General features: G+C 59.7%; 2 protein-coding genes across 5 annotated transcripts; one reads left to right on the top strand and one right to left on the bottom strand.

The window, feature by feature from the left end:
• Positions 1–2,363: 2,363 nt before the first annotated feature.
• Positions 2,364–14,112, bottom strand: YTHDF1 (YTH N6-methyladenosine RNA binding protein F1). 4 transcript variants are annotated; one of them, XM_074318151.1, is made up of 5 exons: positions 13,804–14,112; positions 13,602–13,626; positions 12,472–12,551; positions 6,168–7,688; positions 2,364–3,565 (listed from the first exon to the last, which is right to left on the bottom strand). In XM_074318151.1, the coding sequence occupies exons 1-5, from the start codon at positions 13,828–13,830 to the stop codon at positions 3,539–3,541; spliced, it is 1,680 nt and encodes a 559-aa protein (XP_074174252.1). In that variant the 5' UTR covers positions 13,831–14,112; the 3' UTR covers positions 2,364–3,538. The 4 variants fall into 4 exon arrangements, with proteins under 4 accessions (XP_074174252.1, XP_074174254.1, XP_074174253.1 ...); XM_074318153.1 differs by lacking the exon at positions 13,804–14,112 and adding an exon at positions 10,311–10,360 and having other exon boundaries at positions 13,602–13,794; XM_074318152.1 differs by lacking the exons at positions 13,602–13,626; positions 13,804–14,112 and adding an exon at positions 12,822–13,585.
• Positions 14,113–15,083: 971 nt separating this feature from the next.
• Positions 15,084–27,214, top strand: BIRC7 (baculoviral IAP repeat containing 7). The gene is made up of 8 exons (XM_074318093.1): positions 15,084–15,221; positions 22,099–23,017; positions 23,937–24,036; positions 24,324–24,405; positions 24,511–24,556; positions 25,875–25,946; positions 26,095–26,380; positions 27,083–27,214. Exons 1-7 carry the CDS (start codon positions 15,084–15,086, stop codon positions 26,373–26,375), a joined length of 1,638 nt encoding a protein of 545 aa, XP_074174194.1. The 3' UTR covers positions 26,376–26,380; positions 27,083–27,214.
• Positions 27,215–27,269: the final 55 nt, after the last annotated feature.

Genomic DNA, 27,269 nt, shown 5'->3' with positions numbered 1-27,269 from the left:
GTGGCCCAGGGAAGCAGTGGCCTGCTGAGCGCCCAGGAGGGGAGAGGGGAGGGACCATGCTCCTGGCATCACAACCCGGCCCCTGGTCTCTGCTGGCGGGCGCCCCCTCCCCTTTGCACCAGCCCCAGGACTAAACTCACTCCCACGTCCACGGGCCTACTGCCCAGGGCTTTCCTAGCCATAAAACGGCTCACCGTGCACCGGCCCTGGGACAGCAGTCAGCAGCTGACCCAATGTCCCCCATCTCCAGAGGACACCAAGGACCAGCCATCCGGGGACCCTGCAGAAAGGAGCCGGGGTGGGGGGAATGGACCCTGGGGCCTCCTCAGCAGGCCTGTGAGGAGGTGTGTGTTGCTGTCTAGAGCAGAGAGGGGCAGGGAGGCCAGCAGAGCTAGACCTTGAGGCTTCCTCCCAGAAGCCTCCTCCGCCCCCAAATGCTGTAAAGGACAGCGTGTTAATAACCAAACAGGAGTCAGATGGCCCATAGGTAGAAGTGTCACAGCTCTGTCAGTCACTGGACAGGTGACGTGCTGGGCGAAAGACCCAGGATGAAGCGCAAACGTGTGGTTAGTTCCCAGCATGGCCGCCCCTCCCCATCACACCTTCCCCTGGATCCTCTTCTTGGGGTCCTTCCCAGTAAATAAAGATGAACTCTGAGAAGAAACAGTCTACTGGGTCTTTCTTATTTTAGCTCCAAAAATTTCACTTTGTCACTCTCATCCATGGAGAATTATTATAGTACAATTAAGTGCAGGACAACCATTCAAATGCTTTTTCTAACACGTTGGTTTCGAAAAGATAACTGAACACGCAAATCGTAAAAGCCACTGTGGGTTGTGGAAGAAGCCGTGGTGTGGGGCATGGGGGCGCACAGGGGGGCATGGGGGGCACGCATAGGGGGGCGGGGAAGAATAAGTCTCTGAGCACACACCTTGCTGAGACAGGCAGTGAGGACCAGAGACAACTAGGACACAAGGCTGCTGACCTGGTCACTTCGTCCTACCAGAGAAAGGCCGTCGGTCCTGGACAGCAAGCAACCAGGACAGGATCTGTACCCAGGGAGAGGCCACCAGCGGCTGAGCCACTCCTTGCCACGCTCCCGTTGCGGGACACTTAACCCTGGCGCTGAGGGGCCTGTGGACTCAGCAGGTGACACAGCAGCCAGCCTAGGGGTGCTATCTGCACAATTCCAGTCAGACCCTCCAAGAACTTCTAGAGCCAGCGGGACCTCAAAGAGCATCACAGGCTGCTGGCATTCATGGAACTTAAGAACCCTAACATGGCGTGCTTTTGGGTGGGACAGAGGGACAGAAAGGCCGACCAGATGGCTTTGGGGGGTACAACGGGCAGCCTCACAAGCAGAGCCTGGCACACGTTTAAAATGGAGCCCTCTTTCCTCTGAAGTACTTAGCTGCTGGAGACCGAGCGCCCCGGCAAGCCTGGGAGGCAAGCGAGGCAGCCCAGGAGCCTTCAGAGCAGGTGACACGTAGGGACTCAGTACATGCCAGTCACAGACCCAGGTGCCAACCTGCCTCTGTTCCTTGTCACCAGCCCACGGCCTTCCTCCCACACCCGTGGAAGCCCCAACCCTGTTGCTGTGACTCAGTGGGGGGTCAAGCCATGGCCTCGTGCAGTGCCTCCCAGTGTCCCCCTCGGCCTGTCACCTTACCAGCCAGGAGCCACGCACTGTTCAAGGAGCCCAGTGATCACACATGTAAGACAAGGGCCAGCAAACACGGGTCTTCTTCTCGCAGGAGGTCACAGCAGCAGCTGTGAGCACGTCTACAGACCACGGCCAGGCGGCAGGGCACCGCCTGAGCTGCTGGCGGCAGGACGTGCCTCCCACGTCCGTTGTGGCATCTCCAGCGTCACCGCCTGAGAAAGGGCACAAGGGTTCCCTGGAATGTTGGTGACCCGGGTCTTTCTCTCACACTTGTCACAACTCTGCCACCATCTATGCATGTCTATAAACTCTACCCCAAAGGGAAAGCCATGTGAGGACGTGCACGCTGACCCCTCCAGAGGGCGGCCGCAGCGGGAGGGGCTGGGGGCAGGTGGAGCGCAGTGGGTGAGCGGGCAGTGACAGGGCCGGGCGCCAGGTGCTCCAGCTGAATTCCGCCAGCTTTGCTGCTTGTCTGGAGGCTACAGAGAAATGCTGGGAAACCTACAAATTCTGGGTTAGAACTGGGCCTGTAAGAAGTTCCTCTGCCTGTTCAGCACAGACAAGGAGCAAGTGCAGGCACAGCTCCGTCTGAGGGGCACCGGTCACTGCAGCGGGCACCCACGGGCTCAGAGCGGTGACTCTGCCGCTGGCTTTGCAGCTAGAAACGCCCCACCGGGGAGAAGGATGCACGACGCCAGGCTTGCTCAATAGGTGTCGTTTATTAAGGCTTGTGTTCTCCTGGAGGAAAAGGGGTCCGATGTCCGTGACTCCGCCAGCAGCAACAGCTCAGAGGGGCGCGCTCTAAATACAAGTCTAAAGAACACAGCTTCAACTTGACCTCAGAGGGGCTTCCGGAGTAAATGGTTCCGGGAGGACCTGCCTTCCGCATGGCCCGGGCGCTGGAGTGACAGCTCGAGCACTGTTTCCATGCAGCAGGTGACGCGAGGTCCCCCACGGTCCCCACTCCACAAAGCGTGACAGCAAGTTCAGTTTCTAAAAGGGTTGTTTTTGCTTTTTTCACCCATTCAACAGGAAAAACAGACTGAGACACACGGTGAAATTTACAGCGGGCAGCACCAACCATCACACTGCCTGCCATCAGATCCTACTCGTTAAAGCTCAGATTCTTGGCATAGAAACAAAAACGGCATCAGCCTTCTCCAGTGAAGAGAGCGGGACTAAAACGCCGTGCACACAGCGAGGGCGCAGGGCCACTGGACCTGCACCAGCCGCACGCCAGGGCCTGTCAGCGTCCCTCCAGACACAGCGCCTGCCCCGGGAGCGTGGGGCTGCGGGAGGAAACAGTGTGGAGCAAAATTGGAAAACGAAAACTTAGCTTTCTGTCGGTAAAAAACCCAAATGGGCAGATCAGCATTTCAGACAGATAGCGGATGATAAAAATGGCAAACCAGCCAAACAAGGTGAGACACTTCACCTCTTGATTTCGGCATTTCTAAGAGACGTATTTTAAGAGAATACACTGCATAACAAAACAACTTATGGCCTGTTGTGTTCACCATGAAGCAGTAAGGGGTGAGACGTCGGGCTCATGAAGACGTCACATGACTGCAAATAAGAATGAGAACATAATCTCTGCCAAAATCAAAAAAATCTTTGGGATGTATTAGGTTTTTTGTTTTTAGAGATTTCAATTGCGCGTTATGCAATCTGACTGACAGGCTGACAAAAACCATTCTCCTTTATTAGTGAGTTCTACAATACTATAATACATAGGAAAATACCCAGGTTCCCTCTGGGCAAAAGGAGACCACAGAACGCAGAGATGCAGGAGCGGGGCTGAACCAGGACAGCACCGAGCACGCTTCCTTCGATGCCGTGTCTCAAACATTAGATCATGAAAGAAAAGGCAGGTCCTCATTGTTTGTTTCGATTCTGTCGTTCCTGCAAAAACAAACAGGAAAAAAGCTTAACACATGGAGTGAACGTGCGGAAATTCCCCCAAAAGTGAGGTGTCAGGCTGCCCAGGGGGCCCCGCCACACCAGGCAGCACTGGGCACTTCCCTCTGACCAGCACCCACCTGCTCCAGCCGGGCTCCTCGGCAGCGGTGTCCCCGCCCGAAGGAGAACTGCCTGCCTGCCCGGGCAGTCTGAGCAGCCGTGGCTCCCCGCTCAGCTTCCCTTTCTCGTTGGTAGGTTGCCTCACAGCGCTGCGACTGCACTGAGCTGGGGACGTGGGGACGCTTGCCCACCTCCACCCGCCCGTCCCACAGGACGGAGCCAGTGAAGGACGATGCTGTGCGGGGCTGCTCAGTGACAAGTCCCAGTGTGGGATTAGCAGACAAAGGGTAACTCTCCCGTGTGCTACAACTGGAGTGGACGTGTCTTTGGGTTACGTCCTCTCCCCACGCCCTCCACTTCAGAGGCCCCTGCAGCTGTCACAGCAGCTCCCAGGCCTGAAGGGACAGCACCGCTGTAAGGTCCATGTCCCCTCCCGGCCCTGAATTCCACACGGCAAAGCCAGCAGCTCTGTACTGTGTTCTCCAGGGAAGAATCCAGGCGCCGCCTCTCCCAGGAAGGCGCCGGCCTCTGGTGGTACTGCCGGAGCACCTCGGAGGGCGACAGGCCCTGCGCCCCGCTCCCTTCCACGACCAACAACTGCGGGGTTCACCTCGTGTTCTTAAAAACCCCCGACTTCACAAAGGAAGCACAGCTCACGCTAGAGAAAGTCCTCAACACATCCCAGCCCGTCTCCCCAGTTCCTGGCCAGTCTGTGCAGAGACCCCGGGCCAGGGCTCCAGGCCAGTAGGTAGGAGGACCCTTCCTTGACTGTCACTGCGCTCTCTGAAGCGCCCCAAGGAGTGACTGCCACAGCTACAAGCTGCACAGCTCCAGGACTTGGTCTGCCCTCAGGAAGCAGCATTGCCCAACCTTAGCTGAGGAGAGGGCAGGACAGCAGTCCTACCCAATGGCACCTGCATCTTGCTCACAAAGGCGGGTAGTTCCTAGACATCCTATGCCAACTGCCCAGGCGGCCCCCAGCAAGCTCGCGTCTGGGAGCTCCTGCCTCACCTCCTGTCAGCATGTCCACCCTTCAGAGCACGGCGCGCTCCTGAACGCACTCACGGCCACGACCACGGGCGCCCTGGGGCCCTCGTCCTGGGAGACCATGCCGAGCCCCCATGTGAGCTCAGCGCGGTCTGAATTCTACAACAGTGGGCAGTGGGGGCTCCCGCCGGTTACTCTTCACAGCGGAGTCAGCACTGACTGCCTGGGCCTGGGGCACGGTGGGCACGAGCTTGGGAGGCGGCAGTCTTTCCTGGGGCGCCTTCTGAGGACGCCCAGTGAGGCGTCTGGGAAGCGAGAGGGGAGGACAACGCACGTGTTATTGTTCTGGGGGAATTTCAAACGCCTGCTGAAATAGCTGCAGGAACGGCCCCAGGCCACGCGCAGTCCGACTGCCGGTTTCCACTTCCCGTCAGCAGCCTCGCCAGTCACCCGAGGCCCTGGCTGCTACAGTGCAAGCTCAGGACATCAGCACCGTGAAGACGCCGGGCAAGTGAGGGGCTTGCCACCAGCATCAGAACCCATGAGCGTTAGGAAAAGAGCCACGTGTCCCAGCACTGACGACAAACGACACAGCCAACTGCCAGCGTCAGGGTGCGTGGTCCAAGCCGCAAAGTTGGCGACTGCATGTACTTTGGTGTTTACGCCGTACCTAGACCTAAACTGTAGGACGGCAGTAATGCAACGACAAGCCCTTTTCTTTTCCACACAAGAGTGAAGCAGAGCGACCTGTTTTCAAAGTGTGCAAAGCCAGGCTGTCACTGTGTGTCACTTACAACTGCCCACAGGACTAAGCGTCCTCCACAGGCCCCGTTTACACGCCCTTCTGCTACAAATGCTTCAGGACACTTGACGGGCACGGATGTGCGACTCTTCCTTTGACACAGAGCCGCAAAAGGACGGAAAAGCCGTGTATTATCAATTGACGTTTCACGAAACCAAGGACGTTTAAAAACAAACCAAGCACGGGAGACAACCTCCGGGTGAACTCTTTCCGGTGTGTCACGCATGTCTGTCCGTCACTGTTTCTGGCCAGTGTGCAGGCCCCTGAGCCCGTTCTCCACCGGGCTGGACAGCTCAGGCTCAGCGTCTCAGACCGCTGTGGGCCACAGATGCCCACGGTGCTGTTACGTCTGCATCTACCTGCCCCACGCTTTCCACCCAAGTGAAGCAGGTCAACTTCCCAAAACCTGAGGACACGGCTTTCCAGAGAAGAGGTAAGCAATGACCTGCAGACCAGCACTTCCCAACAGCTGAGGGCAGTGCCCCTGACATGACAAAGACGAGGAAGCCTTGTGCTAGAAAAGCAAAGCGGGAGTTACCCTAAGTTCTTCCTAAGAGGATGTGCTCTGTGGTCCAACCACCCTTTCCTAGAACCCGAGACAGGCTGAGGTCGGGCGGCGACGACCCCTGAGCCGCCTGTCACCAGGGGCCGCGCCTGTGAGCACGCTGGGCCCCCGCCGCCCCCACCCAGACCCACCTTGCGAGCCACGTCCTCCTCCTCCTGGCGCTTCTCGTAGTGGGAGAAGTCGTCGAAGATGGACGTGGTGTGCTTGTAGGAGGCGATGATCCGCAGCACTTGCTTGGCTTTCTCCAGGGGCACCTCCTGCGTGTCGCGCGAGTTGGTGACCGGCTTGTTGTCGTTGTTCTCCAGCCGGATGTGCCGCAGCTGGTTGTTGGGCACGTCCTTGACGAAAATCCACTTCACGTCAAACTTGCCCTTCCACTTGTCCTGAGACCAGACCCCCGCGCTCGTGCCATAGTCCACGGGCGACTTCATCTCCGCCACGCCGCAGAAGTGGCCGCTGCCGTTGACGCTGAACAGCAGGTAGACGGGCCCGCGGCTGCCCAGGGCGCGGAAGGCGCCGTCCAGGCGCTTGTTGCCGTGCTCGGTGCTGCACCAGATGGAGTACTTGATGGAGCGGTGCACGTCGTCCTCCGAGTAGCTCTTTATGATGAACACGCGCCCGCTGCGCAGGTCCCAGTCGAACCCCTCGGGGTTGTAGCTGTGCGCCGCCTTCAGCTTCTCCAGGACGGGGTGGCACTCCACGCCCGCGGTGCCGCCAGGCTGGGTGCTGCCCGCACAGTGACTGTCGCCCCCGGTGCCTGCACTCTGCCCAAACGCTGCACTCCTGTTGCGTGGGGCCACCCAGCGGGTGGGGGGCGGCTGCTGAGGGCTCTGATACTGTGGCTGGGCCAGCGTGGGGGCCTGAGTGGGCAGAGGCGGCACGCGCGGTGGGGGCTGGGGGGCCGGCTGGGGGGCCGGCACGTGGGGGGGGGCTGGGGCCTTGGGCACGGGCCCCTTGTTATCCCAGGTGCCGATGTCCATGTTATGCTTTATAGGAGGAGGGGGCAGCACACCCCCAAGCACAGGTCCGCTCTTGGCTTTCATTTTCGGCTGCGGCTTTGCTGGTTTGCTGGCGATGGCGGCCCAGGACGTTGGCTTCGACACCGACATGTTTACGTTTGTCCCACCGTTGCCAGAGAGCATGCCAGTCATGGCCACACTGCTGACCACTGAGCCCCCCGTCTTGACGGCAGAGGCGGTGACGTCGCCGATCTTCAGGCCGACCATGCCCTGCTCCAGGCTGTTCATCCCGGGAGCTTTGCTGAGTGTGTCGCTGTGGAAGCCGGTCTGCCCGTCCACCATCGTGCCGCCCAGGGAGCTCGGGGGGTAGGTGTAGCTGCTCCCGTAAGCTGGACTCTGGGCCTGCTGGCCCTGAGACCCACTTGTCCCCCAGGCCGAGAAGGCAGGGTTTTCGGGGAAAAAATTAAACCTGTGCTGATAGATGTTGTTCCCCAGGCCCCCGGGCTGCCCGAACACAGCGTCGTGCATGAAATGGTGGTCCCCGTTGCTGAGCTGTCCATAGGTGGTGAGGTACGGGATGGGGGGGTCCCCTCCGGTAGACCACGGCGCCTCACTGACGGAGTAAGGGAATCCGATGGACGGTGGGTAATAGCTGGACAGGTAGGGGTCGGCCATGGAGGGGTAACTGTTACTCTGCGGAAACAACAGGTGAACACAGTTAGACAGCTCTCAGTCAGACCACTAAAAACAACCACCACCTGCCCACGTGCAAGTGCAGGCTGGTGGGAAATGAGACAGCACCCCAGCCCCAGCGGAAACGCTGGAAGTGGGAGTAAAAGGCCCAGGGGCTGCGGCCCAGGGGACATCCCCACATGCAGAGCACCCCCTGCTGTGGCCTGGAGTCCAGTCGAGTGACTAAGTCTGGCCACTCTACACTGACTGGACAGCAGTGCTGGCAGCAGCCCCTCCGCTTCACCACTGAGAAGCAGCCCATCCAGCAGAGCCCAGCCCACGGCTCAGCCTGCCCGGCCGGCAGTGACGTCTACGAGAGCACAGGCAGCTCCGACGTGAGAACAGCTGCAAAGAGGTGGTCAGGTGTTTCTGCCGACAGGCAGGGCCGTGCAGGGCTGAGGCTTTGCCCCACAGATGGATGTGAGCTTGCCCAAGGGAAGCAGCCTTTCCCACTTTCAACCCACAGGACCCCTTGCCCGTCAGGGCCGCTTCAGACACCCTTCCACACGCCTCTCCCGACAGCCCGCCGTACAGGAGTCCAAATGGGCCAGGCCACCCCCACCCCATGGCTGCCTGGGCACAGCCCTAGGCTCTGCCTCCCAGCGAGCCTGGCAGCACACAGGCCCTGCGGGTCCAGCTGCTTCACCCAGAGGAAGCACTCTGTGTGTGGCGGCCACAACCTCAGAGGGATTTAAGGTGGCAGGGCCTCAACTCAGGGACTCCAAAGGTCTCCAGGTGTGGGTTTCAGACGGGAAAGACTCACCCAGGGGCTCTGGTCAGACCTGGGCCCTCACCCCAGGCCAGTCTGAGGAGGTAACGGAAATAGTGTCCGGGGAGTGTGTCCAGTGGGGGTGCTGGAGAGGAAGTGTGGGGAGAGGACGCCCCTCTAAGGCTGCAAGGAAAACAGGAGCAGGGCAAACGAGCTCTCCTGCCTACGATGCTGTTTTCTGGTTTCTTAAGTCCCCACATCCCCCAAATAACCAGAAAGTTCTACACAGAGGGCGTCAGCTAAGAACCTCCCACCCCAACCCCCACCTGTCTTTAAGTGAGAAGACCCACCACCCCATCTTGTTCTGACGCTTTCACAGGCGACACTGCATCAGGTCTTCAAGGCAGGATCCGTCTCCTGACCTTAAAGACGACATCCCAAGCACTGGACTCTGGGGGCGTGTACTGGTGACTAAGAAAAATTGGGGAACAGGTGGGCACGCCAAACAAAACAATTTCGAACAGTGACTACTACCCCTTGATCCTTTCCTTTGGAAAACCACACGGTAAAGCACAATAAATCAATGAATCTATTCTAGAATTAAGAGTTTCTCATACTTACTAAAATTGAACCACATTAAAAAAAGAAAGAAGCTCTCATTCTGAATGACAAGAACCGTTTCAAGTGGAAATGTTTGCTTCCTATAGTGGTTTTTCCGAGAAGGCAAGAATCCTGACATTACTCAAAAGCTTTCAGTTTCACAAACAATAAAGTGACTCAGCCATTAGTGACCAAGGGCAGGGACTGGAGGGAGGAACGGAAGGACTCTTCAGAGGCACAAGGAAAACATTTCTGGAACACGCTGAGAAGCACTTACTCAAAAAGGGAAAATATACAAACATTAAGAGCAATTATGCAAACAGTGACAAAGTGACACAGACCCAGGAAACCAGCAGAGCCCAGGGGCTCCTCCGACAAGCCCTGCCTGCTTTCCTATGCTCAAGGCTGCGATTTCAGCTCCTGTGCTGCTGGCAGGTCACCCACAGGTCACATGCAGGGCACACATGAGACCGCAGCTTCTGACACCCACCAACTTCTGCATTTGCTTCCTGCCTTGAGGAGCGCAGCTGTGAGCAACTTCACAGTAAGTGTGTCGAGATGCCACTGGGTCCCACCAGCTGAATCTCAGGGTGGAAGTCTACTGTGAGGCACCCCGTTTTAGGGAAGCCAAAGCTTTCACGCAACGACAAGACGCGCTCCCCTGTCCCCGCCAGCCAGCGCCCGGGGCAACCAGAAGCCAGCTCTCTCTCCCCGTTTCTTCCCCTGGAGCACATACCCTTACGAGACATCCGTCTGGCCTGGCTTTGTGCTGCTGGGTGAAGAAAACCACCTCAAAGTGACAGAAAGCCTGGGTGACAACTGAGGCCAGACAGCACAGAAGGTGACATGTGAGGGATGCTTGCCACACACATGGCAATGGACAGTGTCCTCAGCTCCTGGGCCCCGCCCAGCATTTCCAGGGGCGCTGCCCCCAGCGGAGCTGAAGCCTGTCACAGCGTGGGAACCAGCGTGGCTCTACGAGAAAGCTTCAGCACAGGCTGGAACGAGTCGCAGTGACCGGCCTGGAGCCGCCACAGGTCTACGGGACTTCCCGAGAAAGGGAGCGTTTCCTGTTACACCTGGGACACAGCTGAACCGTTAGAGGGAAACAGTTCACTTCCAGTCGTCCCTGCCCGAGGTGACTGAGCAAACCCGTGAGTGTGACAGTGAGTACTGCGTGTGGACACAGGTGTCCCGGTCAATTCCCTGGCTGCCCACACCGCCCGGCCTGCCCCAGCCTGGGCACGGCCTGGTCGTCGGCCAGCGGCACCTACCGCAGCTTCAGAGGGACTTCTCTGGGTCATTTCGGCGTGTCCTCACCTTTCTGAAAACAAGAGAACGGGGAAGGCGGGAAGGACAACACAGCCCTATCAGAGCCCCTCAGCCAGCGCCCACTTCTCCCTGGAGCTCTCCCTCCCCCCATCATTTCCCCAAAACTGACCACCGTTACTTCAAGTCACAGAAGGGGCCCCGGGGCAACTCGCGGGAAAGTGTGCACCAGTGGCTTTGGAGGGTGACAGCCCCCCGACAGCGCAGCACAGGCAGGTGTTCTCCAAGTCGCCCACCTGGTCAGGCCTCACAGAACAACAGAGCCGGTGGCCTCCTGCCCACCCACCGCAAGTGTGGGCATTAGAAAGGAAAGCAGCCGGGCCGACGGATACAGCCGTCTCCACAGATGTGCGCGTGCGAGGGCAAGTGTACAGACGTGTCCCTTCACGCTAAGCACTGCACGCAGTGACAGGACTGTGACTTTCCCGCTTCCGGCCACACCTTCTCTCACTTAACCTGAGAACTGGGGCTGAAGGGCAGAGGGCACCTTCCTACAGGGACTCGCCAGCAGAGCCCAAATGGAAGCAGCAACACTTCCGGTGAGTCTTGACTGCAGGGGCAGCCCCGCAGCGTGGCCCTGGGAATAGGTGATGACACACACAGGGACGGACAGCAGGGGCCTGCTCTGTGCCTGGCTCTGCACTACCACCCGCCCCACCCCGCTGGGCAGACAGGCCTCGGGGGGCCCGGGTTCCTCATCTATGACACGAAGCGCGCTCCAGGTGATCTGCCGCCTACCCTCGACAGCGGCTGGCTGGGCGGGCGTTTCTGGGCAATGTTCTCAACCCAGAGCCTGGGTTCACCCTTAAGTGCTGGTGACCATCTTGCTGGAAAGCACGCCTCTAACACGCAGAACAAAAGGGCCGCTTCCAGGCTGTTCACTGACACAAGTGTAGTGAAACCACCCCCACTTTTGGTTAAAATTAGTACACAATACTGCTATAGTAGTCAAATGATCTAAAAAAACATCAGATAGTCAAAAACATTGCGTCCATTTAACTTCCTGCCGTTTCCTATGGTGAAGCCCATCCCCACGGTGGTGGTGGTGGTGGTGGTGGTGGTGGTGGGGAATTCTCAGGGTCCCCATTGCCGCCTGTGTGCCAGGCGAGGAAGGGAGGAGGATGAAGACAAGTTCTAGGACACTTTGGAGAAGGGCAGGTGAGCGAGAAAAGAGGCAGACTGGCTCTATTCCACACCAGGGAGGGGCAAAGCCTGCTTTTATTCCAAAGCAAACAAGCACAGTGCACTTTAAAAGTGGCAGATATTACACGTAAACCTAAACTCCAGCTAGCCCAGTGGTTTTAACCAAGGCAATTAATTTAGCCCCCAGAGGACACCTGCCAAGACACTTTTGGTTGTCACATGGGGGGCAGTTACTAACGGCACGTTGTGGTTGAAGGCCAGGGAGGATGCTAAAGATCCCACAACACACAAAACAAAAAATGTTTCAGTCCCAATGTCCACAGTGCCAAGGCTGGGAAATCTGGAGATACCCAAGAAATCAGGCGACCACAGAGCATCGGGCCTGTACCAGGTCCCATCTCCGAGCTTTACGTGCACCATCTAACGTCACTCCCCCAAAATTCCATGAGGATTCACCACTCTTTTATAGAAAAGGGAACAGGCACAGAGGGCAAGCAATCTCAGGAGCATCACGCGTCAGTCAGTGGTGGGGTTAAGACTCAAATCCAAGGCAGGGTCGGGCTCCAGAGTCCGGATCGTAGCTGCTCTCCTAGACCACAAGTCCAACCGTCCAGAGCAAAAATAACTCATCAGGGAGCATCCGGGAACTACCTGCGTCTCCACTCCATCCCAGACAGTGCACTCCGACCCCCCAACGCCGAGGCCACCTAGAGTTCGGCCTGCACGCCAGCCAGGCCACCTGCTAGTTCCTTCCAGAGAGAAGCCAGCTTCACTGCACTCACATCCTCATTCAACGCAAAGCCCGTCTTCATTAGCAATCTTTCTATTATTTCTAGTGTTTTACAGTCTGCTTCTTTGTTATTTAGGATAATAAAGTGAGACACAGCACAGCAGAGATGGACTGCAAAACTCGGTCAAAACTACGTAATGTAAAAATGTTACATTAGAAACAAATAAACTCACCTGGTTTGACTGTCCAGAAAGGTAGGGCTCAAACTCATTGTCATGAACTGTATCCTTCTGATGCAAAGAACCATTTTGTACTGGAACAAATAGTACAAACAGACATTATGTTTGAATTTTTAGAAATTACTTTTAAGCATGGAAATTAAAGGTCATAAAGTCTATGCCCATCAATTTCTAGTGGAATCTGCTTTTAACTTAAAAATGGACACAATCAGTATGGAACATCTATTTATACGACTGATTAGGATGGCAACACAGAACTTTCAATATTATGTTTTTGATAAGGATTTCATCATAATGTAGTAGATGTTGACGACACAGAGGTGCAGACAAAATAACGCCAGGACCTTGTAACTGGGCTTTGGCAAAGATGGAGTGGTCCATATGTACGCCAGAGGATGGCGCTTCCAGAAGCCCAACTGTATGTGGAGGAGAGAAGACCAGGCAGCCCTCAGCCAGGGTAACAGGGAAAAGGCTGTAACTGATGATGTTTCTGAACTCATCATTATCTGGCTCGCCACTTATTTTCCACCATTACGATGCTCAGCCAGGAAATGAAAGGAGAGGTAAATAAAGTGCTGGGCCTTTTCCAATCTTAAAACACGACTAACCATATTTGGTTACACCCCTGTAACACACACACTGGTTAAAAACAGTCTCCCAAGTAAACACGAAGTGTCACAGCTTCTCACCAGAGTGAGTTCTGGGGGTTTATCCCAAGCCAGAGTATCAGGAGCGACGATGAGGGACTTAGCAAGCAGGGCTGTGACCGCCGGGGCGGGGAGCTAGCTTACAGGGCCAAGGGCAGGCCCTTCTCCCACCAGCCAGCCCGACACCTGGGGCGCAGGCAGGAAGGTCACGGGCCCTCGGCCTCCCTCCCTGCCTCCATCCAATCAACCATCTTCCGGTTACTCTACCCATTTACGTCTCCTTGAAAGTCCCCGTTTCCGACCTGTCGCCTCTCCCCAAATGTCACCACCTAAAGTTTCATGTCCCCAAAGCAGAGGAAGAAGTTTCCGGTACCGGATGCTGCTCCCTAGAGCGTCCGCGCCCCACATGGTCCGCTTTCGCAGCGGCCTCCTGCTCCCCGTCCACCCAGGGCCTGCAGAACGTGCGGCTTCGCTTACCTTTATTATCTTGTCCTTTTGTTCTCTGCATCGTCGCAAGCCGGGACGTGTGAGCGGACACAACCCGAGGGAAAGGAAATACAAAGTTATTTACCGGAACGCCGCCCGGGCGGGGGGCGCGCTCCGGCGCGAACAGGCCCCGCGCTCACACGCGACCCCGGCCCCGCGACCCCGGCCCCGCGGCCCCGGCCCGGCCCGCTACCTGGGGGTCCACGCTGGTGGCCGACATGCTTCATGAACAGGCGGCGCGGCGCGGGGCCGGGGCGCCCGCCGGCTCGGGCCTCCCGCGAGGCCGGGCCTGTCACCCGCGCTCTCGCGGCCCCGGGCCGGCTGCCTCCTCCCCGGGCGCCGGCCGGGTGGCGGCGGCGGCTGCTGAGAGCGCGGGCCGCTCGTGGGGCGCGGCGCGGGACGCCGAGCAGGGACCGGACGCACGGACGAGGGGCGACTCCAATGGCGGCAGCGGCGGCAGCGGCGGCGGCGGCGACGGCGGCGACGAGGCTGCGCGACGTCAGCGCGCGCGGGGAAGGCCGGGAGCGCCGACGGCCGCCACGCACTGCGCCTGCGCGCCGCCGCCCGCTAGGACGGATCTCGCGCCGGGGCCCCTGCATCGCGCGGCGTGGGCGGGGCTGTGGCGGGGGCGGGGCGAGCCCGGGAAGTCACGTGGGCAGCAGCGGGGGTGATACTGCCCCCAGGAGGCACGTGCGGGCTTAGGTTGTGAGACCCGAGATATAAAAAGCGGAGCCAGCGAGTGAGGCCACCCGCCTGAAGCCCTTACACGGGCTGGGGTCCAGTCGACCCTGCAGCTGGCCCCAAAGCCCCACCAGCAACCCTCAGAGGGGCTCTGGGTTCTTGGGGCGGTCCTCCTGGGCTTCCTGAGTTTTGTGTGTGGCCTCGCCTTCTGCAGCAGCTGTCCCCCCCCACTGGAGCCCTGGACTCCAGTATTCCTGAGGGTGCTGCTTTGCACACGCTCTGTTGAGTCTCCAAGGGGCTCCCCAGTTTACAGCCAGTTTGCATGTTAGATTCTTGACCTCAGATTTCACTACAGGGAGGACAAGCAGGTTCAGCTCTGCGCTGTACCGGTGTCCAGGAGCCACAGGATCCTTTTGGCCTGTATTCAAGGATGGACAGCCCCTTCCTGGCTCTAACTTCCTGAGGGGAGCCCGGGTCTCATTCCTCACTCACCCCCACAGCCCGCGGGGTCCCCAGCCTGGATGCCCCTCCCAGCTCCTGGGCCTCTGTAGTGGCCACTCTCCACCCACCGCTTTCTTTCCAGCTCTGGCAGGTGTAATGTCTTCATGAGGCCCCGCTGTGTCCTGTCCTCATCCTGGTGGGAGAGAGAGTCCTGGAATGCTGGCTCAGGGTGGGGTGTCAGGCAGGGGCATCACAGACAGGAATGTTCCCCTAAGCAGAGCCCGCCCAGCACATGGCAGCGGGCAGGTGATGGGCTAAGCAGCGTGGATGGGGACTGCTGGCAGAGACAGGATGGGTGGGTACCAGGCAACATCCGTCACCACTGCAGCCGGCGGCATAGACAGCACCAGTGGGCAGACAGCCATGTGTGAGGACTGCTACGCCAAACCCTCCTCACTGGCTTTCCTTCGGGCCCTGCCTGACCTACAGGTGGGAAAGGCAGGCTGGGCAAAGGCTAAAAGGCTCGTCTGATGCCCGGAGATGAACCTGGGTCCAGTGGGACTTTGATATGCTTGGGCCGTGGGCAGCTCATGCCAAGATGAAGTCCATGCATTTGGGTCCAAAAATGAACGACACACATCCAGAAAGGCAACAGACACAGAGAAGACACATGGGGATGGTGGCTGACAGCAAGATTGCTGATGGGCGGGGCCGTCCATCTCTGGGGTGGAGCAGACATGGGGCAGTCCTCCGGGGCCCAGAACAGCAGGCACTTATGCCCCAGGACCAGGAGAATCCCAGTGGTCAGAACCTGGACAGTCAGCCCTCTCGGAGCCCCTGCTCTTCTCTCCCCATGTGACGTCCCTCAAGCAGGAGAGCACAGTGGGCAGGACTGGGGTTTGGGGCCACACAGCAGGTATGGATCCTTCAGCTGCCCACGCTCCCTTCCTCCTCTGCTGTGGGAGGAGTAACTCCCCTCTTTCAGGATTACCATGGGGCGTGAATGAGGCCTGGGCACCCTTGGTATCAGGCCAGGCCCACAAACACCAGCTGTTACCTGCCGTCTTCACCCACAAATGCCCAAGCAGGCTAAGCTGGCCTTGAGCTTAGGTGATTTTTTTGATGCAGCACACTGGTGGGGGGGCGGGGGGTGAGTTCTCCGTGCCTGCTCTGTAAAGGATCTCAAACTGAGTGACTTAAAACACCAGAGATTTATTCTCGCCCAGTTCTGGAGGCCAGAATCCAAAATCGGTTTCCCTGGGCTGAAATCCAGCTGTGGGCGGGGCCAAGCTCCTTCCAGGGGCCCCAGGGGAGGGGCCTCCCTGCTGCCTCTAGGCCACCGGGTGACCCCAGCTGTCCTTGATGCTCCTTGGCTCTCTGTCTCCTCCTCACATGGCCTTTCCTATCATTGGATACAGGGCCCACCCACATCCAGCATGACCTCATTTTAACTTCATTCTATCTGCAAAGACCCTATTTTCAAATAAGGTCACATTCAGAGGTGTATGACTTTTGGGAGACACTATTCAGCCTGGTACAAGGGTCACAGGAGATGTCAACTGGAAAATTTGGAGGCAAGCATCCAGGGGCTGAGCTGGGTTCCACTCACAATGTGGAAGGAGTGGCCCCCGAAACAAGAGGACTGAGCAGGAGCGGTCAGGCAGGCTGCTGGCTAGGGAAGGTGCAGGCCGGTCCGAGGGTCACCACCCGGGTCCACCCCAGCTGCCACCCCACCAGCTGGGAAATCTGGCAGAGCTCTGTGCTGACCGTGATCATGGAGCAGAGTGGAGACCTGCCCGAGCAGGGCACAATGTGGGTCCCAGCCAGCAGGGAAAGGAGGGACTGCATGGACCAGCGCAGGAGCTGAGTCCACTCCGACCAGCCCAGGGGAGGACGTTTCGCCTGCCAGGCCTGAGGACCTAGGAAGGACGGTGTCACAGAGTCTGGAGCTGAGCTTCCTCTAACTGCAGAGGGCCACTGTCACAGTCCAACCATATAGAGGGTGGGAGACCCTGTCCCAATCTCGCCCTCCCAGCCCAGCTCCTCTAGGAGAAGGAGACCAGGGCCCTGCAGGTTGGGAACAGAGCAGCTCCTGGCATGGGGTGAGGGTAGAAGTGGGGGTGGGGGGCGGGCTCAAATGACACTGACCAGCTCAGGTTTTGGAAGAGTACTGGAACCTCTGGGGCAGGGCTGGCTTGGTTTCAGCGTCTGTGCTGGGGCCTACAGGCTCTCCCACTCCCTGGGACAGTCCACTTCTCACTCCACCTGACGACTGCTCATCCTTAGGCCTCAGGGAGGAGCCAAGCCCATGCAGGCACATGGCACAGGGGTCCCCAGCCATACATGTCAAATGGTAGAGAGAGCCCACCCCTCCGCCCTCAGAAAGGCCCCTCTCCCTGCCGTATCCCGGCTATACCCAGCCAGAATGGGATTTTTCTAAACGTTGCTAACTAGCATTAAAGAGGTTTGATTTTCTATTTATCTCAAAAGCACAGACAGCGTGGTTAAAAACCTCATCTTTGAATTCAAAGTTACAAGGTGGGTGGCAGAGGGCACGACCGCCGTCCCAGGTTCCACTCCCAAGGGATCTGGGGTTCTCTGTACCCTCCGCCCAGACTGCCTGTTAAAGTGTAGGTCTGTCACCCACCCCACTATCCAGCCAGCACGTGGCTCGGTGTCTCACTGAACATATCAGCGTCCACCACCCACTCCCCACGTCCCTCCCAAGGTTATTCCCAGGCCATTCAGATTCCAGCCTCGCTGTAGTGAGGCCCTGGCCCTGACACACATGCACACCTGTACACCTGTGCAAGGACACGTGGAGAGAGGTTCCTGCAGGTGGGATCACCAGGTCAGAGGGCACTCGCATAGGCCACCCCCATGATGATGGATCTGGCAGATCACCACCAAAAGAGGCTGTGCCCATTCGCCAGCAGGGACACCTTCATTGGAGCTGGGGGGCGGGGCCTAGAGGCTAGTGGCCTTGAGTCCAGGTGACCAGCTGGCTGGAGCAACCTAACCCCCCCCCAGGTGTTGGATGTGGCTCACCCAGAGCTGGCCTCTGAGAGCTGCAAACAAAGACCCCCATCTCCCCAATGGCATGTGCCACTCCCTGGTCACCTGCTGGTCACGAGCTAAACTCCAGGCTCATCCCTAATCAGCAGCCTCCTTCCAGAAGCCGGCTCCTCTGTGCTTCCTGTGGAGCCGTCCTCCCCACAACACCTGCTGGTGTGTCGTTGGGGCTCCTCCTGCTCCCCGCAGGAGTGACCTTGGCTCCTGTGACCCACAGCCTTCTCTCCGAACAGCTGAGGGGCTCATTCACTCCGTGGCCGGGCAGCTCCTGGTGCCCGGCAGCCTGCCCTGTCCTCAGCCAGCACCCTTGGGCTCCGCCTTCTCTGCCTGACTTCCCCGAGAGCCCAGCAACCCCCTCCCTGCTTCTCCAGCAGCCATCTGCACTGTCTTAACTCCACTTTGACGAGGACATCTTGTCCTCAGCACGGACTGTCGTCTGTCCCCAAAGACAGCGCCAGGTAGTCTGGGGCCTGATGTCTTGGGGGTGGGGGTGGGAGCAGGACGTGGACATGCCTGCCCAGTGGCCGAAGTGACAGCCGGAATAGGGCTGCTCGGCAACCCCGTGTCAGCTCAGGTGGCACCGACCGTGGCAGACAGGAACCTTGGCACCGGCTGCACAAGCTCCCTGACTGCTCTGGTGAGCAGAGGTGCCTCACCTGGTGACCAGGAGGGCGGCTCCCAGCCCGGAGCCCAGCGGGGCCTGTTCCCCTCCTCCTGGCACGTGTCTCTCTGGCCCTGTCCTGCCATTTACTACTTAGTGTCAGCCTCCCTCAGGCGGAACACGGACCCTCTGTGATTTCGTGTTTACACCCAGGCCCCCGCTGGGGTGAGGGGTGACAGTGGTGACTGGCTGGGGGAGTGGGCAGCTGAGATTGGTGCCAGTGGGTGCAGGGAGGCCCCAAGCCCTTTTCCTACGGGACATCATTTCACAAAACAAATGTAAAGACAAAGTATTAAGGATGTCAAGATGGGCGCACCGCCGCGAAGCAGCCCTGGGTTGAGGGGCCCAGGATGCCATGAGGAATCTCTCCACCAGAGGTTCACAAAGAGGGGGATCACAGGAGCCAGTGTGGCCAGAATAGGGGTGGAGGGAAACACTAGGACGGTAGACAGGGACCCACGTGACAAGGCCATGTGCCGGAGAGCAAGAGCTGCAAGTGGCCCAGAAGGGAGGGGCCTGGCTGGAGGAGTGTCTGGCACCTAGCGGGGTCCTGGGGGCAGGCGAGGAGAGTCGGGCGAGTGGAGACGCCACAGCGCTCTCCTGGAGTGGCCGTCCCGGGAAGGGACGCATGGCATAGGCCTGCTCCTTCTCATGCTCACGGTCACCGTCCCCTCCTGTCACGTGACGCATCCTGACGTTCTTCTGGGGAGCCAGCAGAGTCACCACTTGCCGGTGGACCTATGCTCAACCCTGCCCCAAACAGTGCCTCCTTGTAAGCTTGAGAATCACGAGTGAGAGGCAGAAAATCAGAGAGACAGAAGGAGAGCCGTAAGCCACTCACCCCCAGAGCTGTTCCTACGCGGAGTGGGGAGTGCAGGCCGGCCTCCCTCCCTAGAGCCCCACCCGTGGGCAGGGAGCTCCCTGCCCTGCCCTTCCTGAAGCTGACCCGACAGGGCCCTGGATATCTGGGCTGGGTCTGGGGCCAGAGAGAGGACCTGCCAGCTCTCCAGATGAGGCTCAGATGCTCACCGACAGCAGGGCTGCCGGCTGGCGGCTGGCGGATGTCCTGGGCTCTGCAGGAATGTGGGGCCAGAAGGCTGCAGCTTACCCGCCCTCCCTGCACACCACGCCTTCCGCCTTCCACCCATCCCCAGTCTCCTGGCTCAGCTTCTAGGGGCACCTGGGCTTGGGCAAGGAGTGGGAAGGAGCCAGGCTCAGCTGTGCTGAATGGTCTTCAGGGAGAAGCCAATCGTCCTGCCCAGGCTTGGGGTCATGCATGTCAGGAAATAACCTGATTTAACAAGCCTGAGGCCACGTGGGCGGGGCCCCGGGGCTGCCCTGAAGCTAAGGTCCAAAGAGTTGCACTCGGGGTCTCAGCTGGTTAAGGTCCGGTGGGCCCAGCCTCAGCAGGTGGGGAGAAGCCCCGCTTGTAGGTGGGTGGGGGCACCCTGTGGCTGGGCCTCAGCTCAACTATCCCCACGCCCCCTGCTGGCCTCTTTCTGGCTCTGCCCACAGCTCTGCCCCTGGCCGGCAGAACCCAGCCGGTTCCCAGGCTCCATCACCCCCAGCAGGGGCATCTATGGCAACGGCCCTCAGGAACACAGCCAGTGTTGGTGCCTCGCACACTGCCTCTGGGTGCTTCCTGCAGGGACCCCAAATAAAGCACTTACACCCCAGTCTTTGTTTCTGGACTTGCTCTGGAGAGCTCACCCTAAGATTCAGGGGTGGAGCGGGAGGTACAGAAACAATCCTCTAAGGGTGAGTGAGATGAAATAAAACCCATCCTTTCGCTCACTCCCCACGCTTCTTTGAGACACTGTGGCCCAGGCACCATTCCAGGCTCTGAGGACCCCACCAAGAGCCACAGCACAGGTGATTCTCACCCTCCCACGCTGAGCGCCTTGGCCGCTTGTGATGACCCAGCCCAAATTATCTGCCAGCTGTGTCCACTTACGTTGATGCTGTGAGGCTTCATCTGACTTCTGGTGGCAGCTGGAGAGACGCCTCCTTCATACGCATCAGCAAGGAGCCCAGCTGCTCACAGTGAGGTCCCTGAGGGAGCTCGGGCTGCCAGGCACCCATTGTGGGGGGCCCAGCACCGAGTGGGTGCCCATTTCCTATCCCTTCAGTCCACGCCTGCTGTTGCCCCATCGGAAGCCAGAAGCCTGTTCGGGGACCCCTAACTCACTTGCCTGCCTCCCTGTGGTCACTTGTCAGGATTTCCTGCAGGAAATCAGGTGTCTTCAGGCCTCTGATAGGAGAGGGTTTCGGGACTCACTGGGACCGTGGCAACATCAGGGCTGAGCCACTGGTGCAGCCAGGTTGATGATGGGATGCCCTGGAGGGTGAGGTGGCACTCCACCCATGCCCCACCCCCACCCCACCCCACCCCACTTGCCCGGAGTGATGCACAGGTGCCAGCTGGTATATAGGAGCACCGGCTGCCGGCTGCTCAGTCTGTTGCTCGTGCTGCTCCATGTGGGAGGTGAGTGAGGGCCACTGGGCCTGGCAGTGCTGTGCCCGGGGTGGGTTACGAACCCCTCCTCCCAGCTCCTTTGGGACTATAGCACTGCCCACCCTGCTGGACTGGCCCTGGAAGCCCCATCCCTCATCAGCAATGGCCCTGCATAGCCTGGTTCCTCTTTTCATTCTTAACGAACTTGTTTTTAAAAGGCTGACGCACTGACAGCCCGAGTGGGCTGACGGGATGGCAGCCACGGGGAAGAGTGTGAGGAATGAGGAGTTAGGGCCCGAGAGGGGAGGAGGTGTGCACTCCCGGGGGGCTGTGGGGACAGGGGCCTCACTCCCCATCCAGTCTCCCTCTCCTCCCTTCTACACCAGAGGCTTTTTGTCCTTGGGACCCCGCCCTGCCCACCTGGGAGCTCCATCCCTTCATCATGTTCCCTAACTGTTGGGCTGGGGCACTGGGGCCCCTGGACTTGGGCTGGTTGGCAGAGACCATGTGGCTGTGTCCAGGTTTGAGGGAAGCCACTCAGGGAAGGGGGGCACCCCACATGGCCAGCGGCTTTGACCTGGGCCTGAAGCAAGTGCAGTTCCCAGCCCCAGCCCTGCTGTCTAGACCAGGAGCCAGGATTCTAATTCAAATGGGAAAACTGACCTTGAAAATGCCTAATCCCAAAGATCTTCCCTGAGTCGAAGGAAGGTTAGGAAGGTGGTGGCCCACTCAGGACTAGTCCCCTCCCCAAAGCCTTGGGAACCTCAGGAAGGGTGCAGCTCCATCTGGGCCGCTCTCTGTGGCCTGTGGTGAGAACTGACCATGGGCCTGCTGAGTTACCCTCCCCCGCTCTGCCTGCTAGGCGCAGGGATGTCTCAAGGCCCCTTTGGCTCCAGGGTTCAGAGCAGGAGGACATGTAGGTGACCAATTCCAGGCCCAGGCCCAGCCCTTCAGTACATACCCCTGCGTCCTCAGGCTGCCATGGCATCCCCACGAGGGATCCCTCCCTCCCTCCCTCCTCCCTCCCTCCCTCCCTCCCTCCTCCCTCCCTCCCTCCATCCCTCCCCTCCCCACCCTTCTCCTCCCCTCCCCTCCCTCCCTCCCCTCCCCTCCCTCCCCTCCCGCCCCTCCCCTCCCGCCCCTCCCCTCCCCTCCCCTCCCCTCCTCGCCCCTCCCAGGCAGTACTTCCCACACAGTTCATATCACCTGGAACCTTCTGCTTCCAGAGGCTGATCCTGGCGCGAGGCCTGGGAACTCCAAGCTGCCAGCGTCCAGCATCACCACACCTACAGCGTCTCTCCTACCTGTCCCCCCGAGGTCCTGGAGCCAGTGCCAGCCCTCTGTCTCCTCGGGAGGGGTCTCCAGGCTCTGGCCTCCTTGTCCCTCCTTGTCCCCAGAGACACTGCCTACCCTGTGGACTGGAGGGAGACCTGTGGCCCCCACCGCCCCAGGCCCTGCCCGCGAGCCCCATGACACACCCCCACTGTAGAGAGCGCGTGATGCTGGCTGCCGCTCTGGCCCCTTCCAGAAAGCGGCAGTCCCCCTGGCCCCTCCCCAACCTGCAGCACTGCCCTGCCCTCTTCTCCCGGCTGTTTGAGGCAAAAGCCACCACTGACCCCAGGCAGGGCCCAGGGGCCAGGAGCTCTGAGGCATGCTGGGTGGGCACATTCCAGGACTGGCTGTCCAGGGGCCTCACCACCGCAGTGGAACTGGTCAGGGCTGGTGTTTCCTCCACGGAGCCCGAGGACATGACCCAGTGCTGGGGCTGGGGCCCAGAACTGAGTGGCTGGGCAGCTAGAGGCAGCCCCACACGGGGGCACTGTGTACCCCACACTCCGTGCATCCATGTCCTGGGCCGGGGTAATGCAACTGTCCCATCCTGGGGAGGCCGGGGCTACATGGACGGGCAGATCCTGGGCCAGCGTCAGCCCCTGATGGAGGAGGAAGAGGTGGGGAGGGCCGGGGCTGCCCCGTCCGCAAGGCCTGCCTTCCCCGAGATGGGCTCCCACGAGCTGCGACTGGCCTCCTTCTGTGACTGGCCACTGACTGCCCTGGTGCAGCCCGAGCTGCTGGCCGCCGCAGGCTTCTTCCACACTGGTGAGTCCTGTGGGCCTGGATGCCAGGCAGGGCCCTTTTGGACTGAGGGAGCCCAACCCCCACAGCAGAGAGGGTCCAGGCCTGATGAAGATGGGGGCAGGGGTCCCACAGCCCCTCACACCTGCCCCCAGCCCTGGAGTCTCTTTTGGGCACGTGCTCCAGACTGTGATGAGTGCATTTGGGGAGGGGCCAGAACACACAAGACAGTTGGACCCTGGCACGGTGGTCAGTGGTGGGACAGTTGCAACCGGGAGGAGAAACGTCTATGGGTCCCCTAGGGGTCCAGGGACAGGCTCTCAGAGGTCTGGTGGCGGGATGTGCCTGTGGCAGCCATCATCTGCAGTCTGCACCAGGTGACAAATCTGTAGATGGTGGGGAGTGAAGTGGAGGAGAGGGCCACCAGGGGATAGAGAGGAGAGGGGGGCCCCCACCACCCAAATGGAGGTTTGAGCTTGGCAGTCAGTCTCCCCTTCTCTCCATCACTGGGCAACTATCTTGGGGAGGTGGCACCTGGGTAGAGGCGATGGGGGAGGGGTACTTCTATCCCCTGAAGTTCCAAGGTTACCAGATACTCCAGGCCCCGGGGCTTGCCCCCCAACCCCGACCCGCCTGCCTTCCTGTGAATGACGTGAATGCCCACTCCATTCCTTTCATGAATGTTCTCAATCCTGGCTAGTGTCCAGGCATTGCTATCCCCATTTCACATTTGAGAAAATGGGTACGCGTGAGATCTAAGAAGAACGCTGGGCAAGGTGGGTGACAGAGTCCAGTGAGAGCCCCAAGGCTCTCGATTGACCTCAGCAAGCCCCTGCCCCTTAAGGAAAGCCATCTGGGAGCCCCTGTGTCCAGCCTGGGGGACATACCTGGCTTAGTGGGAGCAGCTGGGTGAGGGCATGGCCGGTATCTCTGCTCCCTCCAGGCCAACAGGACAAGGTGAGGTGCTTCTTCTGCTATGGGGGTCTACAGAGCTGGGAGCAAGGGGATGACCCCTGGACTCAGCACGCCAAGTGGTTCCCCAGGTAAGAGCCCTGTGGGACTCCACTGTCCTGGGGGTGTCTGGTCTCAGGGATGGGGGCCCCTCTGGGGATGGCACTTTCGCTGTTTCTTCCTTGATGCTCAAAAGAGGTTTCTTCCAAAATAGCCTTCTCAGCAAGTGCACACCACTCAGGGAGCCCCAGAGAACTGTGGGGCAGACAGGAGCAGAAGGCAGGGCCTCGGCCCAGGGTCTTCCCAGGGCTTGAACTTGACTGGGAGGTGGTTCTCTGGCAGCCCACGCCCACGGGGCTTCTGAACTCACTTGCTTCAGGTGTGAATTCCTGCTCCGGACAAAAGGAAGGGACTTTATTTGCAGTGTCCAGGAGTCTTATTGCCACCTGCTTGGCTCCTGGGTGAGTCCTGCCGCTCTTTAGGGCTGTGGGGTTCGGGTGGGGGGATCCCTCCCACCCCTGCTCCTCCATTTACTCAGAGCACAGGTGTTCTCTGGCTCCTTCCAGGACCCATGGGAAGAACCAGAAGACAGAGCTCCCAGCACCCCCTCAGGTGAGCCGTGGCCCGTGCTCTGCTCCCTGGGGCACCTGCAGCCTGTACTGTGGCCGATGCCATTGGGTGTCCCCCTGACGCTGGACAGCAGGGAGAGTGAAGGCTGCTTGGCCGGGTGTGAGGGTGCTGCCTGGGCTTGTTTCACGGGGGCTGCATGCAGGCCGTGTGTGTGTGTCCAGGGCTCCAGCTGAGGCCAAAGCAGTGCCCTGCAGCGTGGACATAGCCAATCCCAGTGCAGGTGACATCAACACGGAGAGGAGTGCACCAGGTGTCCTCTGCTGGGGTGGCCACCAGCCACAGGCCAAGAGCCGACCCGTCTGCAGTCATGAGTCCACAGAGGAGCCAGCTGCTCTGAGCTCGGCTCCCCAGGCCCGGGCCTTGTGGGGTGGGGGGCCGAGGGGCTCCAGGGTTCAGATCCTGGCTCTTTTCTCCAACTCTAGAGCAAGGAACTTTTGCTCTCTGAGCCACATGCCCTGAGTTGTCAGGTGGGGACAGTGCCAAGCCCATCTGTGATTAAACAGGGTCCATGGGACGCCTGGGAACAGCTCTTGGCACTGGGGCTCTCTCTGTGGTGGCTTTGCTGGCCGTTTACTGCTTTTCCCGCTTGGCAACACCTCTGGGAACAGAGCCCCTCTCAAAAGGGTCTGATTCTTCGCTGCACTTCCATGTCATGGACGCTGATGGAGCAGCCATGATGGCAACAGAGGCCTCTTGTGCTGAGGTGGCCCTCATGACTGGCCACAGCGGTGGCTGTGTGTCTCTGTCCCGTGACCCCCGGGCCCCAGCCTCCCCTTGCTTTGCAGATGCCAGGGGTGGCCTGGTCGGGGTGGTCTGCGTGCTGCTGGGGCCCAGCGGTGTGGGTGGCTCTCCCAATGGGTGTAGTTGGGGTCAGGTGCAGTGGATGTGCTACTGGGCAGTGCCACCATTATGTCCACGTCGCAGCTGGCGGCCGACCTGCTCCAGGAATAGGATGAGGGCTGGGCGGCGGGGGTCAGAGGCGCCTCCGCTCTGAGCTCAGTGCCTGTTGCCCTCCTGCATCCTGTCCTGCTCATCGCTTCTGGGCACAGCCCCCTCACTGCCCCATAGTGCCCGGCAGACACAGCACGTGTGGCTACTGCAGGAGAGGCTGGACGGGCACAGCATTGTGCAGAGTGGGCTGCGGGCATTCTGAAAACTGAGGGAGGCAAGGTGTCAGGAGCGTGGGCTGGTACTGCCGCCTCTGTCGGAAGTGGACCTCGCGGGGCCAGCTCTGTCTCTGGGCCTAGCCTCACTCTCCCCTGGGGGCCTAGCTCTCAAGTCTATTCCTAATTGCCCACAGCTCCTGTCCACCCGGGCCCTGAGCTGCCCACGACCAGAAGAGAGACCAGGTCAGAGGGTGGCAGGGAGCCAGGTGAGAGCAGGACCCACTTGGGGGCGGGGCTGGCTCTTCTGCATCCTGGGGTGGGAGAGGTGGGCGCTCCTGGGGCTGGTTGATGCCAGACACTGTGTGTGTGGCCCCAGCTCACCTCCCCCATTGGCCCAGTACAGAGGGAGAACAGGGTGTGCGGAGGTGTCACAGGCCCTCCGTCTTAGAGGAGCCAGGTGGAACCCAGGCCCACAGGTACCTGAAGGTTTTGAACCCCCAGGAGACCGAGACACAGAGGAGCAGCTTCAGCGCCTGCGGGAGGAACGGACCTGCAAGGTGTGCCTGGACCGCACTGTGTGCGTTGTCTTCGTGCCCTGCGGCCACCTGGTCTGTGCCGAGTGTGCCCCCCACCTGCAGCAGTGCCCCATCTGCAGGGCCCCCGTCCGCAGCTGCGTGCGCACCTTCCTGTCCTAAGCCAGGTGAGCACAGCTTCCTTGCTGGGCCAAGTAAGCATTTGGCCACAGCACTACCTGCAGACAGGTCCCAGCCTGGCCTGACACGGGTGTTTCTGAGATGTCAGATGGGCCTGGACAGGGACGCCAGGCTTGCGTGGACACTGCAGTCCTGGGGCTGGTCCGGCGCTGTAGGGACACGAGATGGCAGGAGGCAGCACTTCCTCCACCGCAGCCCTGGCACATGTGCCCAGAAAGCCCGTTACCCCCTTAGCTTCTTGCTCTGAACCTTCTCGGCACAGGTCCCTGGGGCCACTACCATTTGGCTTGGGCACATTAAACCACACCTGGGGGGCACATCTCCACCTCGATCTTCCTTGTGGTCGGGGCAATGCCTCCTATCCAGCTGGGCACCCAGGGCTACAGCCATGCCAAGGGGACGATGGCATTGGAGGTGTGTGGAAAATACACAGGTGTGGGGTGGGGTGGGGGGGCCTGGTTATGAGAATGGATTTGGGAGCCCAGACTGTGGGCGGTGTGTGTGTGAATTGGGTTGTCACAGCAGGAGGGCAGGAGCCTGGCCTTCTCAGGGTTTTCAAGGGCCTGTGTGCCCCATGGTCACCCCACGAATCCTCCAGGACTAGACACGGCAAGGAAGGGAATCTAGCTGGGGCTCAGGGTCCCTGCCCGAGGACTGGGAGCGGCTGCTTCATCACTGTCCTCCCCCAGGTGCTACAAGCGTGGCCTCCGTGTGGGCGCCTGCCCGACTCAGCCTGTCCTTTGGACACACACTGACCGCCTGATTCCTGACCCACAGCCCAGGGTGGACGACAGAGCTGTGGCGGCTTGGCGTGGGGGTGGGGTGCTTTTACCTGTTTGGATGCTTTTGAAGATTCATAATAAAGTGCTAGGTTTT

The sequence above is a fragment of the Rhinolophus sinicus genome, linkage group LG13 (genome assembly GCF_036562045.2).
Source record: "Rhinolophus sinicus isolate RSC01 linkage group LG13, ASM3656204v1, whole genome shotgun sequence".
Lineage (NCBI taxonomy): Eukaryota > Metazoa > Chordata > Mammalia > Chiroptera > Rhinolophidae > Rhinolophus > Rhinolophus sinicus.
This window is presented reverse-complemented; position numbering and strand designations above follow the sequence as displayed.

What these genes read in the sequence shown, in the direction of transcription:
- YTHDF1 (XM_074318151.1), bottom strand. Translation starts at nt 13,830, where the DNA reads ATGTCGGCCACCAGCGTGGACCCCCAG. An exon ending in CCACCAGCGTGGACCCCCAG is followed by an intron (nt 13,627 to 13,803) that starts GTAGCGGGCCGG and finishes GCGACGATGCAG; the next exon opens with AGAACAAAAGGACAAGATAA. An exon ending in TTTCTGGACAGTCAAACCAG is followed by an intron (nt 7,689 to 12,471) that starts GTGAGTTTATTT and finishes TTGTTTCCGCAG; the next exon opens with AGTAACAGTTACCCCTCCAT.
- BIRC7 (XM_074318093.1), top strand. Translation starts at nt 15,084, where the DNA reads ATGGGTGGGTACCAGGCAACATCCGTCACCACTGCAGCCGGCGGCATA. An exon ending in CACGCCAAGTGGTTCCCCAG is followed by an intron (nt 24,037 to 24,323) that starts GTAAGAGCCCTG and finishes CACTTGCTTCAG; the next exon opens with GTGTGAATTCCTGCTCCGGA. An exon ending in GCCACCTGCTTGGCTCCTGG is followed by an intron (nt 24,406 to 24,510) that starts GTGAGTCCTGCC and finishes GGCTCCTTCCAG; the next exon opens with GACCCATGGGAAGAACCAGA.